Below are 17,085 nucleotides of genomic sequence, written 5' to 3'. Positions count from 1 at the left end.
TCAGAAAGAAAACAGGGTAGAAAGCTACTAGCCTCGCACTATTAGATTTAAGTAATCACTTCTTGATTGAAGTATCACGCTTCCTCATTATTTAAGCAAAGGCTGCACTTATTCAATAGAAGTTCACTCTTACTGAAATCGAAAAATACAAGTGCACACACATATAATGATTGAGTTATTCCTAATCATAATTAGAGTCTGATTCTTGAACAAGACACATTAATATTCCTATCTTGACTGGGAAAGAAATACCTCAATAAGAAATATAATTTTCCTGGAAGACACTCATTGCTTCCTAAATGGCTATAAATTTTTCCTCTTTGAAATAAATTTTCTGAAATTATAAGTTTGTCCCGTGCTTAAGGCTGCATCAGGTTCCCTGTCATTTTTTTGTAGTAAATGGGGAGAATAATTGCATTCTGATTTAATAATGATGTTTACATAGTTGAAAATTTTAGTTGCGTTCTTGCTTAATGCTTTGGTAATTGGTTTCTACTTTCTATTGGTGAAATAAGGATTTGTTTGGAAAGAGGTGGTAAATGAATGTCGTGGTCCAAGTCTTGAATTTTCAATATTACTGTGAACTGTACAAAGTTGTTGGAGTTTTCCCACGATTTGCCACACACTTCTTTTCCCAGAATTTAGGCACTATCAGTTTTACAAGATACTTCTGATTCTCCACAATTGTCTTTCCAAATGCCTGGAGTCTTGAATGAATGTCATGGTCAAAGTCTTGAATTTTCAGTATTACTGCAAACTGTAGGAAGTGGTTAGAGTTTTCCCATGATTTGCCATTTTTTTCTCAGAATTTAGGCACCGAGATCAATTTTACAAGGTGTGATTCTCCAAAATTGTCTTTCCAAATGCATGGAGTCTTCTTTTTCTTGTTCTTCTTCTTTTTGTTTTTTTTTTTCCTTTGGTTAATGTGCTTTTTAGGGTAGTGCTCATTTGGAGACCTTATTCCCGCTAATTATGTACTTAGTTATGCTTCGATTTGTTCAAAACTTTTGTTCTCATGCTTTCTCAATATACAACAAAGACATTGGAAACTTTATAGAAATTCATGATGCTGAGCCATGGATATAGTCTACAAGCATTTGTCTTGGTAGTGGTTTGTTTGAAAATTCCATTAATTTCTGTTATGCTTCCGCCCTTTTTTTTTTTTTTTTTGGCCGTGCAGTAGCTTACTGTGGCAGATGTCATGTAGTGGTTGAAGTCATGGAGTTTACAAAATCTTTGTACATGTCCACAACAAAATTCGTATGTCATTGATTTTATTGAATTTCCCCATAAATTCATAACACTAATTATACTTGTTAAAATTAAGAAGTTAAAGGTTTAAAAATATATCAAACATCAAATCACAAACAAAGAAAAATGCTTAGTTTTTCATTTTGGGTTTTGGTTTCAATACGAGTCATGGGGTATGTGCTGTGAAGAGTTACAAAATCCCATGCATGTCAGAGAATTTGATTGTGCCTTCTAAGTGCAATTGCACCTCCCCCTTTACCACCCTGTTAAATTAATAAATCAGAAGGAGTGCAAATTAGGAACAAGGAAATTTCTGCAAGCCCTGAGAGAATTGATGGGGATACTAGACGATTCAACATGCAAATTAGTCCAATTTTCTACAGAGAAGGTTTGATTTAATGATTGGCTCCTATTATGATTCTTTCTGAGTAGAAATGCTAGACCTGGTTTAGACAGGTTTTGTGTTGTTCTTTATTAAGTGCCATTCTCATGAAATATTCCTTTGGGGAATGACAAATTATTTTTATGTAGTCATTTCATTATAAGAAATTGCCAAATCATATGACTGACTCTCACCAGCCTAATCATTTCCCCAACTGCAAGGATCAAACCTGGTTTGGTTTGCAGGTTCGTTGTTCTCTCTCTCAAGAATTTTTTTTTTTCTTTTCTTGAACATGAGAATTATTTATGTTGGATTTATGGAGCATTTGGATTTAGTCACTCTCACCAGTTCCACAGTATTCAAGGCACGATGATCATGCCCGCATTAAGCTACTGCTTTGGCCTTTCAGATTCGTCTCCCATTTTTGAGGGGCCTTAGAAAGTCTTTTTGCCACCATGTTTTTGAGCTTCTTCTGAGTTTTTTAAAAAAAAAATTATATTTTTTTATTTTTTATTAACTTTTAAATTATTTTGATATATTAATATCAAAAATAATTTTTTAAAAATAAAAAAGTATTATTAACATATATTTTTACATAAAAAATTATTTTAAAAGCAATCATAACATCATTTACCATCACAGCTGCTGTAATAGTTTTTAATCAAATGTAATGATGTCATTGGTCTTATTGAATTTTGCTTCAAATGCAAAATATTTTTACTTTCAGATTCCTTTTTCTTTTCAACTATTCCAAAAAAAATAACACTTCCTTAATAATATACAAGTAGAACAATTATAACTCTATAAATCAATTGAATGCTTATATTATAACTTCTTATTTTAGATGAATATTTTTCTTTAAGATGTAAAAGTAAAGAAAATTAAGAAAACTATCTCTTAGACGACTTAAATTGTATTGTCAATATTATATATATAAACTCCTAGAATTGTATTCAAAAATAAATATCAAATTGAACAATATCTAATAAAATAATATCTTCAATATAAATTTATTACAGGGAAAATGTATTTTTTTTTCTTGATTCATGAAGTTGTTTTTGTTTTTCTGATGAAAAAATGATTTTTTTTTTTAATAAGAAGTATAATTCATTAAATAAAAAGTAATAGTAATTCAATGTATATTGAAGATTACTATAAGGACTTAAAACTTCATTTTAATATAATATTCAAGAACATAAATATAAAAAAAGTTTAACAGGCATGTGTAAACAATTTAATTTAATCATACTTTCTACCCATTCCACTCTTCCATACAACTAAACACATTAAGCCAACACAAGCTTAGTAAATTTTCAATTTTTCATCATTCAAATACATGGTCATTTTAAGTACACTTTTAGTGAATGCTATTAAAACATTTAAAACCAATATCCAACATTCCTAGCATCATCAATATCACATAATTTTATCAAATCTTCGCAAACCCTTGAAGGCCTCAATGGGGATTAAAGTCCCAAAATTAATGTCAATTTATTTCAAATTACTTTCTATTACAACATTTCTCATACCACAATAACCAAGGTATTGATTAATTATCATATTTATTAACACAAACCCTAGAAATTTAAAAATTTAGAGATTTACTTTCTCTCTTTTCACAAAACAAGAAAGAAATGTATTTACTAAGTTCCTTACCTTTGCTAATTTTACTCAATTAAATGAGTTCTTATAAAGATTCCAAAGAATCTCATTCTCTTCTAAATTTCAAGCTTCCTCACTTTTTTTTTTTTAACCCTCAACCTCTCTAACTCTCGAAAATTTCTATATACATTTGTTTTCCTAATAGGATTCGCTTGGAATCACTCTTCCCATCCTTAAACCTGAGATAAACTTGTATGAAATAAAAGAAATGAGAAAATTTCCAGCATATTCCTTTCCCATAGCCACCGACCTTCTTTAAGGAAGAAGAGTGGATTTTTGTTTTAATTACAAAAATACCACTCCTAATTATCCAATGTGTTGTTTTCTATCATTTGTAATCGAGCGCTTTTCACGTATCAATTTATTACTTATTTTATCTAAGATTTTTAAGTTAATTTACTAGAGACTTTCACCCCTAATCATAATAATTTTCCTCTTAATTTATTATTTTTTCTATTGAGGATTATACTATTTAAGATTGGTTTACAATTTTGGACCGAGGGTTTAAATAATACCCTATACAATTTTAAGGTTGGGAGTTGACAATGCCGTTGTAATTTATTGCATGAGAATGTTGATTTAAGAAGTAGGCAGATTTGTGCTAGCAAGGATGTTATATTATGGATATTATAGTTGATGATGTTTGTAGAACATAGATGGATGATTATGGTTTCTGATTTCTCTAATTCTTTGTGTGATAATTGGCTTGATTATTTTCTAGTAGTCTAGCCTTCGTTTATCTTCGAATTATTGGTCTTAAGACGGGGGGTGGTATTTGATGTAAATTGCTAATGTTGCAAATGAAGTGGCTATGAAGCATTAAAAAAATTCAAGAAAAGCTCCTGCAAATTACAAATAAACACAATGAAAAGAGAAAGCCGAAGTCTATGGCCAACAAATCCATTTAATTGTTAAGAAAAAAGATTAAAACCCCAAGCCCATTACAAATAAACCCCAAAAGCCTAATTCAATAGAAACCCATTGTAAATAAGCTTAAAGCTAGCTCAGAAGAGACCAAGCTCATTACAAGATGCCTAAACTAGTCCAATTAGACCCGGTTATTAAGATAAAGGGTTGAACTTTATTATTCAGTTTCAATCGGTTTTTGGTTTGCCTTGATTCATAATTTAAAGGGGGGAAAAAAAACCATCTCGATTGAATATTCTGGTCCAAACCAAACCAACACAATACGAGAAATGATCAACCCTAAATACAATAGAGAAGATTATTTAAAAAAAAATGAGAACAAATAAAAAAAATAAACTAGCTCATGAGCTAGGAGCTGAGCCTAGATGCATGCAAGGGAATTTTATATGGACAACGCATGTTCATCCTCCTTTGCTAGAATCCAGAATACGTGACGGATTCCAGCATTTTTTTATTAGGTCAAAAAAAATACTAAAAATTCTTTACATGTTAAACACACATCCAAGCTCATAAATAATTTATAACCAACAAATTAATGCAAAAGTTGAATTTAAGCGATCTAAAAGTTCTTAGGGATAAAAGCTTCAATATTCATAGGGATAAAAGTGCAATGGTAGGCATTTAGACAGGATTCTGTCAGCACAAATTCTCCTTTTTATTTTTATTTTTTATATTTCTTTATTATTACAAAAAAAATTTTAATAGAGGGTAGTTGTCTAAATATCTTTTTTTTTAATTAAGTCAAAAGGTAAATTAGCTGATCATATAAAAGAAACCAATTTTCAATGGAACCATTGTGAATCAAGTAAATGGATTATGAGTGAATGCTAAACCCAACTTTATCATCCCTTATCATCAACCATGTCAATGAATCAATCTACATTTCCCATTTTGGGAAACATCAAACACCATGTCACCAAGTAAAAGGAAACACTAGCAGACTTTGGACTCAAGTACTTGCTTGGCACAATAAAAAAAAAAAGGTATCCTAAAAAGAGTAAGATTAAAAGACCATGTACTCAATTGAGAAAACAATGATGCAATTTTCCCTTTTAAGTGTTTAAAAGACCCAGAAAGAACTGTTGCATGTCTAAATTGATACATGTACGAAGTTCCAATATAATATAACCAAACAAGTTGAAAAGCTATGGCATGAGTTTCAAAATTCATGCTTGAAATTAGAAGCCGCAGTCAACAACTAGCACATGCAATACAAAGACATGTTCACAGAAAGAAAAGCGTCAGAAAAACCAAGAAAATGAATTGATAGTCTTCTCTATATCTACTCTCATTCAAGCAACTAGTTTCCAAATAGTTCTGATCTGTTCCCCCTCCTTAGCAAAGCCAAAACTAACCTCTCAGCAAGCAATTGCAATTCGTCCAGCGACCTGGTCAAGATCCCGCTGGCCACTGGATGTAATTTTTCTCCCACTGGCACAGAAAAACAAAGTTGTTGTGAACACACCATAATCAACGGGGGGAAAAAAATGGAAAAGGAAAAAGGATGGGGTGGGAATGAGGAGCTGTAGAAGAGATTCTTAAATAATAGTTGAGTGCACAAGACACATTCACTAGCTGTTTCTTAGGAACTATTTGTTTAATTGATAGGAACTACAAAATGAAAAAAACCATAAAAGGAAAAGGGCAGTCCGAAGGCAGATAAACTTGAAAAATAAAAAACAAAATAAGAATCCAGTTGATGATTCAGTGACTCTGGAAAACTATAAAGGAGACTGATAGACTAACCCCTTCAGGTCAAGGTCAATGATGTTCATGTTCTGCAATTGTTGAAGAATGTGACGAGCAATAGATCCACTGCTCTTGCAGAAATGTGGTGGGCGACTGCCATTCCTTTTGCTCCCTCCATATATCCTCTTGAAGGCACCAACACCTAGACCCCCCCTCAAATATATTTTCCTTGCCATAGAAGCTGCAATGCCACTTCAATCAAATAAGGATAGAAGATCTGTATAATGGTACAAGAGTGCGCAACACATCATAAAGGCATGAATGAGAAAGAAAGAGCATACACGTACCAGCCCTTATATAATACCAGTCAGGGTCATATGGAGCAAGTTCCTTCAATGTGCCCGTCTTAACAATATCAGTCCATGGAGGAAGCTCCACCTATTTTAAGACAAGGGGATATAAAAACGTAAGAAAAAACTCAGAATGCTTACCATGGTGAAAAGTTTCAATAAAATACAGCAACAAGTAAATACTGATGAAGACAGATTTATAAACTTTTTAAGATAGAAGAAGCATTGGCAAATAAGAAGCAGCATTCTGCAGAAAAGAGGAAGTCATGCGTCAAAACTAAAACGTTCAAACTGGAAGAATTAAAACGTTCACTTTGATAACATCCATTGTGGAGATGATAAATGTCAGCAACAAAGTACATCACCACCTTTTCTAATTGTGCAACTCATAAGGAATAGATTACATGGAAAACTCATAACGATCTATGCCCTGCATGCCACTAGTCATATCATGGATATTGACCAAGTAAAAGATGCAGGCAAAGGAATTGAGACTAGAAACTAGACCTATTAGACAACTTAAACTGTTTAGAAAAACTAGCCTAAAAGGAAAAACAATTTCAAACTAAACCGAATTTATAAATAGCTTCCCAGAGAAGAGGGATCGAGCCATCCGAGCAGACAAGAAACAATATCATCATTTGTGCTAATCCTTAATCAGTGGCATTTACATTATGAAAATAAAAGGCAAACAAGTCAACAACCCTTAGGGACACACGAAGATTTGCAAAATCACTAGCGCACACATTTCTACTTGTAACAAGAGATATAAACAAAGAGATTAAGTAAATAAAAAATAATACGGAATTCAGGAAACAAAATCCAAAGATTATAGAAACATCAGGACATGGAGATTATCAAACACATGGAAGAAGTGTGAAATTACAGGTCCAAAAGGGATTTAGTTCAGGGCTAGATAAATGTGAAAACTACCTTGCCAGAGCGTTTGAGGTGGGCGGCGTAGGCCTTGACGAACTCATGAGGAGAGACGTCCTTCACTTTCCTCGCTGCCTCCATTTTTTTGCCCTTCCGTACTTTCCTGCTGCACCGCGGAAGCTCCAAAAACAGAGAAGCGAGCGTGAGCTAAACGAGACGCCGGGGGTTTTACGAGCTTGGGTTTTTCACCAACACACTCGATTTTTTTATTTACTGTTTTGTCAAATCACGATGCATTGCTATAAATATTATTAAAATATTTTGCCCATTTATTTATAAATAATTTTGTTCATATCAAATATATTAAAATATAAATATTTATTAAAATAGTTTTTTATTAAATATATCTCACCAAAATCTAAAATCTTCTTTTTTTTTTATAATGCAAAAAGCTTCATTATCAAAGTTTTAATATAAATCTAAAATTTTATTTTTTGATTTTTTAATTAGAGTTTATGAAACTTATTTATATGTATTTAAAAAAAAAATACATTTTCTACTCATGATTTTAAAAAATTTCTAGACGAAGTTTACAAAACTATATTATTCTTAATTTTAAAAAAAATAACAATGTTAGTTTACAAAAAAAAATCAAAAACATTACTAAAAATATCTCAAAGCAATTTTTTATAGGAAAAAAACTCCCCCAATCCCTTGAAATGTAAATTAATCCCTCAACTTTTAATTTCATCAATGCTGTAACTACTCTTTAGTTGATCTTGAGCCAAAAAAACAGCGGTGCAAATGCACATGATTCATGTCCCTCCCTCTTATCAAGAATAGGTTGCGAAGGGTCAATCGATTCATTTTTTATCATTCATTATTATAATTAAACCCTTTTGAATACCAAAATTATTTCCATATACCATCCTAATTCTCACCCACCCATCATGTCTCTTTTATATCCCATAATAAAAACCTAGTCATTTTATTGCTTAAATAAAAAGAAAAAACACTATACATAATATGCATGGTTTGGTGGGTGTTGTGATCTCTATTTTATTGTATTTTTTTATTTATATGTAAATGGGGAATTTTTACTATATGGACATGTGGCAAACACGTGTGTTTGCATCATTGGTTTGGATGGAAGCTTGCTTAGGAGTCACAAAATGACCTAATTTCAAATAAAACATATATAATCAAAGATGGTGATGCTTGAAATTAGAAATCGAGGGACCAATTTACAAATGATTTAAGGTTTGGGGAGGTTTGACTTTTTTAGCTTATGTCTTAAAATGCAATAAAACAGGATGCCAAGTGATCATTATTTATTGCATTCGGAGCTTGACATGCCTTATGCAAAGTGATCTCTAGATAGAGAGGTGTGACAATTTGTTAGTTTTTTTTTTAATTATATATTTATTTAGCCATTGGTAGAGATTTCATATTCTCCCCTCATCTTGGAATTATTTATTGGGAAAAGAAGTTAATATGTTAAAATTTTATAGTGACAGTAGTATTAGTTCTTTCATGACGTCTAAAAGAAAAGATAAAAATAAATAAATAAATAATAAAAATATTTTTCTCTTAAATTTTTTTAATTAAATTAAAAAAATATCAATAATTATTTTTTATACACTATAAAATTTCTCATATATAAGAGGTATGTTTTTGTGTGAGTAATGATTTTACGACGATTCAATATCGGACTTTTAAATATCACAATTTTACAAAATTTTAAGTTTAGATAATGTTTAGAAACTCAAATCAACTTGTGTATTTAAAAAAATTATTTTTTATTAAAAATTATTTTTTTATATATTTTGAATTATTTTAATACACTAATCTCAAAAATAACTTTAAAAAAATAAAAAAAAATATTATTTTAATACATTTCAAAATAAAAAATACTTTGAATCAAGTTTGTTTAGAAGTGTGGTTACGGTTGCTTTTTAAAATGTTTTTTATTGTAAAATATATTAAAATAATATTTTTTATTTTTTAAAAAATATTTTTAAAATCAATAATAATAAGAAATAAATAAATAATATTAAAGATCATTTAATGTGCATTTTGCACGGTTAGTACTATAAAAACGAAAACTAAGAACAACAATTATAAAAACGAAAACTAAGAACAACAATTATAAAAACGAAAACTAAGAACAACAATTATAAAAACGAAAACTAAGAACAACAATTATAAAAACGAAAACTAAGAACAACAATTATAAAAACGAAAACTAAGAACAACAATGATATGAAAAAATCGAAGTGGAATTATATTAAAACATTAATTTGTTAGTGGTGTTTAAACAAGTTTGACAACATATCAATTATTTGAAATTATATAAGCGTAGTTCATTAATGTTTTACATTCCTAATTTGTATTTAAAGATGATAGTAACAAAAATTATATTTATATCATTTTGATGACTACCTTTATCCTATTAATTAATGTTTTACATTTATGATTTGGTTTTTATTGGTGACCTTTTATTTTTTTTAAAGAGTTTCACTGATTTTAAGATGCCTTTATATTTGCAAAACTTGATATATAAGTGAGTAAATTACTCATTTATTGAAAACATTTACTTTATATCCAAATTCTTATTAAAAAGAGCTAAAATCCCTTGAAAATATTGTAGCTCTAGACATTTAATTATTGTTTACCAAAACAATATAATGATGTTTTGGCATCTCCACCCAAAAAACTAACACTGACTTTTAAGTACAATGAAGGCTTTTCACAATGCTCACTTATTATTAACAAATTGAGCAAAAACAAATAATTTTTTTATATTAATTGTATAGTAAAATAATCTAAATATCTTGGGAACAAAAAATAATTGATGTCAAGAGGTATTTTTGTATTTTAAAAATAGTTTTTTTATATAATTTAAGTTGAGAATAATTTGATATTTATTCAAATATAATAAATGATAAATAATTAAAATACACAATAAAATTATAAAAATACCCTTAAAATAAAATAAAACAAACCTACAGTCAATGGATATTTTCATCTTTTCACAATGATTTTTTATAATTACAAAGTTAGCTCAGGAATATTGTAGTATTTGACTAAATAAATAAAATAAATAAAAAATAATGTGCATGTGTAGCACACCTCGAGGCACCCACACCTAAGGGTGTGTTTGGTATTGCTTTAACTATTATGGTTATGGTTTGAAAAAAGTTATTTTATAAAAAATGTTTTTCGTTAAGGTTGGTTTGGAAATATATTTGGTTAAAACTGTAGTTGAAATTGAGATCGAACAAAAAGTAGTTTAATGTGTTTGGTTAAGAATGCTTTTGAAATTGAGGTTATAAAATAATTTTAAAAAATATATATTAATATTTATGGTTTTTAATTTAAATATTGTAGATTTAACTATTGCTATTACATCATGAAATAAATCATACTTTATATAAAATATTTTTTATTGTTTCATTAAACTATCTACAATTCTATTATGTACTAAATTCATCCGACAAGAACTACAGTTTCCATAATGTTTTGAGCATGCAATAAAATTAGATAAAATATTATCAGAAATAAAATTGAGATTATAGTACAAGTAAATTTAATTTATCTTAAATATTTTTTTTTAAAAAAATTATTGTTCACGTTCACATGACATGAATAATACAAGTGAAATAAATTCACTGCACTAGTTTTTTTTTTTAAAAAAAACTATTCACATAAACAGAACAATAACTCATGAATTAATTCACCAGACACTATTCGCGTGAACAGTGCCAGGTGAATCCACTTGGTAGTGTGCAGATAATGATGAATGCTAACGAAATAATCCTACTTGAGCTGAGAAGGAAGGAAGCAAACAAGAAATTGGGTTTTTCTTTCCTTTGACGACAGGCAAGCAAAAGTAAATTGAAAAATAGTAATTTTCTGCTTCACAAAACCAGTAGTACAAACTTAATTTTTAATGGGATCCATCTCCAAAATCTATGTTTCAAATGCTTACCAAACGATTAAAAATTGTAGTTGGAATAACATCAAAAAATATTTTTTTGCCATGTCATTGGCATAGCTGTTATGTCATTTTTCAGCCATGTTTCTAGTAGTGGTTTGGTTTATCGCTAATAGGGTTATTTTTTATTTTTTTTTTGTCTTTCTCATCCCCTAAAAATTATAACTTGATTTTTTTAATTGTTGGTATTTTAACTTCAATACTTATTCTTTTGATTTTTAACTTTTAGTTATGAAAGTTATATTAGTTTTTAATTTTATTATTTAGATATGCTATTCAATTTGTACATGCTTGTAGATATATTTTTTTAATATTCCAGTTATGTGACTAGAATATAATTAATTATTTTATTTAGCATAAATATTAAATATTACTTTTTTTTTAATATCTAGCCATTGTTATTTAAAAAAAAGAAGAAAAATAGCCATTGTTAATAATAGTTGCTATTGCTGTGACAAACCAGTTGTTACCTTCATGTGCTCTTTAGATTTACTTTATTCCCTTTCCTGCCACCTTGTGATAACTTATTTTCATTATAAAAAGAAAAAACCATTTACATCCTTTACAACCCTTTATTTTCTTTCCTTATATCCCCTCAAGTTTTTGTTCATTTTAAAAATGTAACTTTTATGCAATGGATTTTTTCCAACAAAATACTAGATTTGTATAATTTATTTAAATGTGCTTTAGGCTCTGTTTATTACTATAATACGGTGTATCGTGTTCTGTATTTTATTTTAATTATAAATTTAAAAGTATTTAATTAATTAATATACATCATAATTTTATATATGTTTCACTGAAAAATCTCTCTTAGGAAAATTATAATTTTTTTTTATAGGAAAAAAACTCCCCCAATCCCTTGAAATGTAAATTAATCCCTCAACTTTTAATTTCATCAATGCTGTAACTACTCTTTAGTTGATCTTGAGCCAAAAAAACAGCGGTGCAAATGCACATGATTCATGTCCCTCCCTCTTATCAAGAATAGGTTGCGAGGGTCAATCGATTCATTTTTTATCATTCATTATTATAATTAAACCCTTTTGAATACCAAAATTATTTCCATATACCATCCTAATTCTCACCCACCCATCATGTCTCTTTTATATCCCATAATAAAAACCTAGTCATTTTATTGCTTAAATAAAAAGAAAAAACACTATACATAATATGCATGGTTTGGTGGGTGTTGTGATCTCTATTTTATTGTATTTTTTTATTTATATGTAAATGAGGAATTTTTACTATATGGACATGTGGCAAACACGTGTGTTTGCATCATTGGTTTGGATGGAAGCTTGCTTAGGAGTCACAAAATGACCTAATTTCAAATAAAACATATATAATCAAAGATGGTGATGCTTGAAATTAGAAATCGAGGGACCAATTTACAAATGATTTAAGGTTTAGGGGAGGTTTGACTTGTTTAGCTTATGTCTTAAAATGCAGTCAAACAGGATGTCAAGTGATCTTTATTTATTGCATTCGGAGCTTGACACGTCTTATGCCAAGTGATCTCTAGATTGAGAGGGGTGACAACTTGTTAGGTTTTTTTTTAAAAAAAATTATATATTATTTAGCCATTGGTAGAGATTTCATATTCTCCCATCATCTTGGTATTATTTATTGGGATTCTACTTTTTAATTTGAAAAAAAGGGGGAATCAATGGCGATGGGAAAAGAAGTTAATATGTTAAAATTCCTACCCTTCTTTTTCTTAGATCCGTTTAAAGCATCATCGCTCACCTTCTCTACCGTGGAAGAATTTAACCTGCTAAAATAGCTTCTTTTTAAAAACATACCTCTCATATATATGAGAAATTTTATAGTGACAGTAGTATTAGTTATTCCATGAAGTTTTAAAAAAGATAAAAATAAATAAAAAAATAAGTCCATCTAAAAATAATAAAAATATTTTTCACCTGAATTTTTTTAATTAAATTTAAAAAATAATTAAAAAATATCAATAATTACTTTTTATAAACTATAAAATTTCTCATAATATATGACAGGTATGTTTTTGTCTGAGTAATGATTTTAAAACGATCCAATGTTGGTTTTTCAAGTATCACAGTTTTATAAAAGTTTGAGTTTAGGTAGTGTTTGAAAACTCAAATCAACTTGTGTTTTTAAAAAATTTAAATTTTTATTAAAAATTAATTTTTTTATATGTTTTGAATTATTTTGATACACTAATATCAAAAATAATTTTTAAAAAATATTATTTTAATACATTTTAAAATGAAAAAGACTTTAAATTAAACCTATTTGGAAGTGCGGTTATAGTTGCTTTTTAAAATATTTTTTATTGTAAAATATATTAAAATAATATTTTTTATTTTTAAAAAAATATTATTAAAATCAACATATAATAATAAGAAATAAATAAATAATATTAAAGATCATTTAATGTGCATTTTGCACGGCTAGTACTATAAAAACGAAAACTAAGAACAACAATGATATGAAAAAATCGAAGTGGAATTATATTAAAACATTAATTTGTTAGTGGTGTTTAAACAAGTTTGACAACATATCAATTATTTAAAATTATATAAGCGTCGTTCATTGATGTTTTACATTCCTAATTTGTATTTAAAGATGATAGTAACTAAAATTATATTTATATCATTTTGATAACTACCTTTATCCTATTAATTAATGTTTTACATTCATGATTTGGTTTTTACCGGTGACTTTTTATTTTTTTTTAAAGAGTTTCACTGATTTAAGATATTTTTATATTTGCAAAACTTGATATATAAGTGAATAAATTACTCACTTATTGAAAACATTTACTTTATATCCAAATTCTTATTAAAAAAAGTTAAAATCTCTCCAGAATATTGTAGCTCCAAACATCTTATTATTGTTTACCAAAACAATATAATGATGTTTTGGTATCTCCACCCAAAAAACTAACACTGATTTTTAAGTACAATGAAATCTTTTCACAATGATCTTTTATCATTAACAAATTATACAAGAACAAATAATTTTTTATATTAATTATATAGTAAAATAATCTAAATAACCTTAAAAACAAAAAAAATTGATGTCAAGAGGTATTTTTATATTTAAAAAATGATTTTTTTATATAATTTGAGCTGAGAATAATTTGATATTTGTCCAAATATAATAAATAATAAATAATTAAAATGGATAATAAAATTATAAAAATACCCTTAAAATAAAATAAAACAAACCTAAAGTCAATGGATATTTTTAACTTTTCACAATGATTTTTTGTAATTATAAAGTTAGCTCATGAACATTGTAGTATCTGACTAAATAAATAAAAAATGATGTGCATGTGTAGCACACCTCGAGACACCCACATCTAAGGGTGTGTTTGGTATTGCTTTAGCTGTTATGGTTGTGGTTTGAAAAAAATTATTTTATAATAAGTACTTTTAGTTGAGGTTGGTTTGGAAATATATTTAGTTAAAACTGTGGTTGAAATTGAGATTGAATAAAAAATAGTTTAATGTGTTTGGTTAAAAATGCTTTTGAAATTGAGATTATAAAATAATTTTAAAAAATATATATTAATATTTATGGTTTTTAATTTAAATATTGTAGATTTAATTATTACTATCACATCATGAAATAAATCATACTTTATATAAAAATATTTTTTATTATTTCATTAAACTATCTACAATTTTATTACGTACGAAATTCATCCAATAAGAACTACAATTTCCATGATGTTTTGAATATTCAATAAAATTATGTAAAATATTATCAGGAATAAAATTGAGATTACAGTACGAGTAAATTTAATTCATCTTAAACTAATTTTTTAAAAAAATTATTGTTTACGTTCACATGACATGAACAGTACAAGTAAAATCAATTTATTACACTAGTATTTTTTTAAAAAAAACTATTCACATAAACAGAATATTAACCCATGAATTAATTCACCTGGCACTGTTCACGTGAACAACATCAGGTGAGTCCACTTGGCAGTGTGCAGACAATGATGATTGCCAATGAAATACTCCTACTTGAGCTAAGAAGGAAGGAAACAAACAAAAAATTGGGTTTTTCTTTCCCTTGGTGGCCGGGGGCAAATATGAATTGAAAAGTAGCAAACTTAATTTTCAGTGAGATTCATCTCCAAAATCTGTATTTCAAATACTTATCAAACAATTAAAAATTATGGTTGGAACAAAACACAGTTCCAACCACAATACTAAATACCTTTGAAGCATCTTGTGTCTTCTAACATTAAAAAATATTTTTTTACTATGTTATTGACATAGCTGTTATGTCATCTTTCAGCTATGTTTTTAGTAGTGGTTTGGTTTATTGCTAATAGGGTTTTTTTTTTTTTTATCTTTCTAATCCCCTGAAAATTACAACTTGATTTTTTTTAATTGTTGGTATTTTAACTTTAATATTTTTTTTATTATTATTAACTTTTAGTCATGACTATTTTGTAGAAGCTGTGTTAGTTTTTAATTTCATTATTTAGATATGCTATTCAATTTGTACATACTTGTAGATTTTTTATATATATATTCCAGTTATGTGACTAGAATATAATTAATTATTTTATTTAGCATAACTATTAAATATCACTTTTTTTTTAATATCTGGCCATTGCTATTTAAAAAGAAGAAGAAGAAGAAATATAGCCATTGTTAATAATAGTTGCTATTGCTGTGACAAACCAGTTGTTACCTTCATGTGCTCTTTAGATTTACTTTATTCCCTTTCCTGCCACCTTGTGATAACTTATTTTCATTATAAAAAGAAAAAACCATTTACATCCTTTACAACCCTTTATTTTCTTTCCTTATATCCCCTCAAGTTTTTGTTCATTTTAAAAATGTAACTTTTATGCAATGGATTTTTTACAACAAAATACTAGATTTGCATAATTTAAATGTGCTTTAGGCTCTGTTTATTACTATAATACGGTGTCTCATGTTCTACATTTTATTTTAATTATAAATTTAAACGTATTTAATTAATTAATATACATCATAATTATATATATGTGTTTCACTGAAAAATCTCTCTTGGAGAATTATAATTTTTTAATTTATTATTTTAAACTACAATAATTAAAATTATTACATCGGGAAACATACTTAATACTAAAGAGGAGAAGTGGAAAGGTGGGTTTCCAATGCTGCATGGTTCCACAACTAATGTGAGTAGTGTACGGACAATAAGGAAAATGGCGACTTTCTAAGACATGAATCAACTATAAATGGTAATAGTCTCAATTAAGTTTTTTTTTTTAAATGTGTGTTGATATTTATCTTTTATTTTCATGTTTGTGTTTTCAAAATATTTTGTACGAGACATTTTTTTAATACAAAATATTTATAAAAATAAACACTAAAGTTTTTTTTCTTAGAAAATTAGTTTACTAGGACAAACTATAAATGATGAGGATGGGCTAACAAACCATTTCTATGTAGCCTTAAAAGTTTATATATGTGTGTTTTTTATTTTTTAATTTCTCATATAATTTATATTTCTTTCAAGCAATATAACAAACAATTTTTTTTATTTGGTTTTGATTGAAGAGAATTTTATTGAGGAGGACTGAAATGAAGAAGCTTCTTTTGAATGTGAGTATTTATTCTTATTTGTTTCATGGTTAGAGATAAATTTTTTGTATGCTTAAGAATGTCTTGTTATTGTGAGACTTGATTATTTCTCTCGTTGATATTTTTTTTATGAGGCTTTTTTCTAATATATTCTGTTTTTTTTTGCATAATAATGATTTCTTTGTTCTCAAATTATATTAGCGTGGAATAGGTAGCCTCCCTCAAGAAAATAATATTTTGCACATACACTGTAAGCCCTTCGAAAATTTGGAGGTTTTGGAAAATGAAATAAATAAAAAATAAGTAAATGATAATTGGAAGAGTTTTAAATAAGTATTAAATGGACAGAAGGGTTATGGGCTTTGTAATTTAAAA

General features: G+C 27.7%; 1 protein-coding gene across 2 annotated transcripts; it reads right to left on the bottom strand.

Moving 5' to 3' along the window:
- Positions 1-4,167: 4,167 nt before the first annotated feature.
- On the bottom strand, positions 4,168-7,410 carry LOC105114077 (40S ribosomal protein S19-3-like). Of its 2 annotated transcripts, XM_011010495.1 has the most exons (5): positions 7,195-7,406; positions 6,259-6,349; positions 5,969-6,152; positions 5,463-5,653; positions 4,168-4,257 (listed from the first exon to the last, which is right to left on the bottom strand). In XM_011010495.1, the coding sequence occupies exons 1-4, from the start codon at positions 7,276-7,278 to the stop codon at positions 5,581-5,583; spliced, it is 432 nt and encodes a 143-aa protein (XP_011008797.1). In that variant the 5' UTR covers positions 7,279-7,406; the 3' UTR covers positions 4,168-4,257; positions 5,463-5,580. The 2 variants fall into 2 exon arrangements, with proteins under 2 accessions (XP_011008797.1, XP_011008798.1); XM_011010496.1 differs by lacking the exons at positions 4,168-4,257; positions 5,463-5,653 and adding an exon at positions 5,709-5,833 and having other exon boundaries at positions 7,195-7,410.
- Positions 7,411-17,085: the final 9,675 nt, after the last annotated feature.

The sequence above is a fragment of the Populus euphratica genome, unplaced genomic scaffold (genome assembly GCF_000495115.2).
Source record: "Populus euphratica unplaced genomic scaffold, PopEup_1.0 scaffold489.1, whole genome shotgun sequence".
NCBI classification, from domain to species: Eukaryota; Viridiplantae; Streptophyta; class Magnoliopsida; order Malpighiales; family Salicaceae; genus Populus; species Populus euphratica.
The sequence above is the reverse complement of the archived record's forward strand: the minus strand, read 5'-3'. Positions and strand labels throughout refer to the sequence as shown.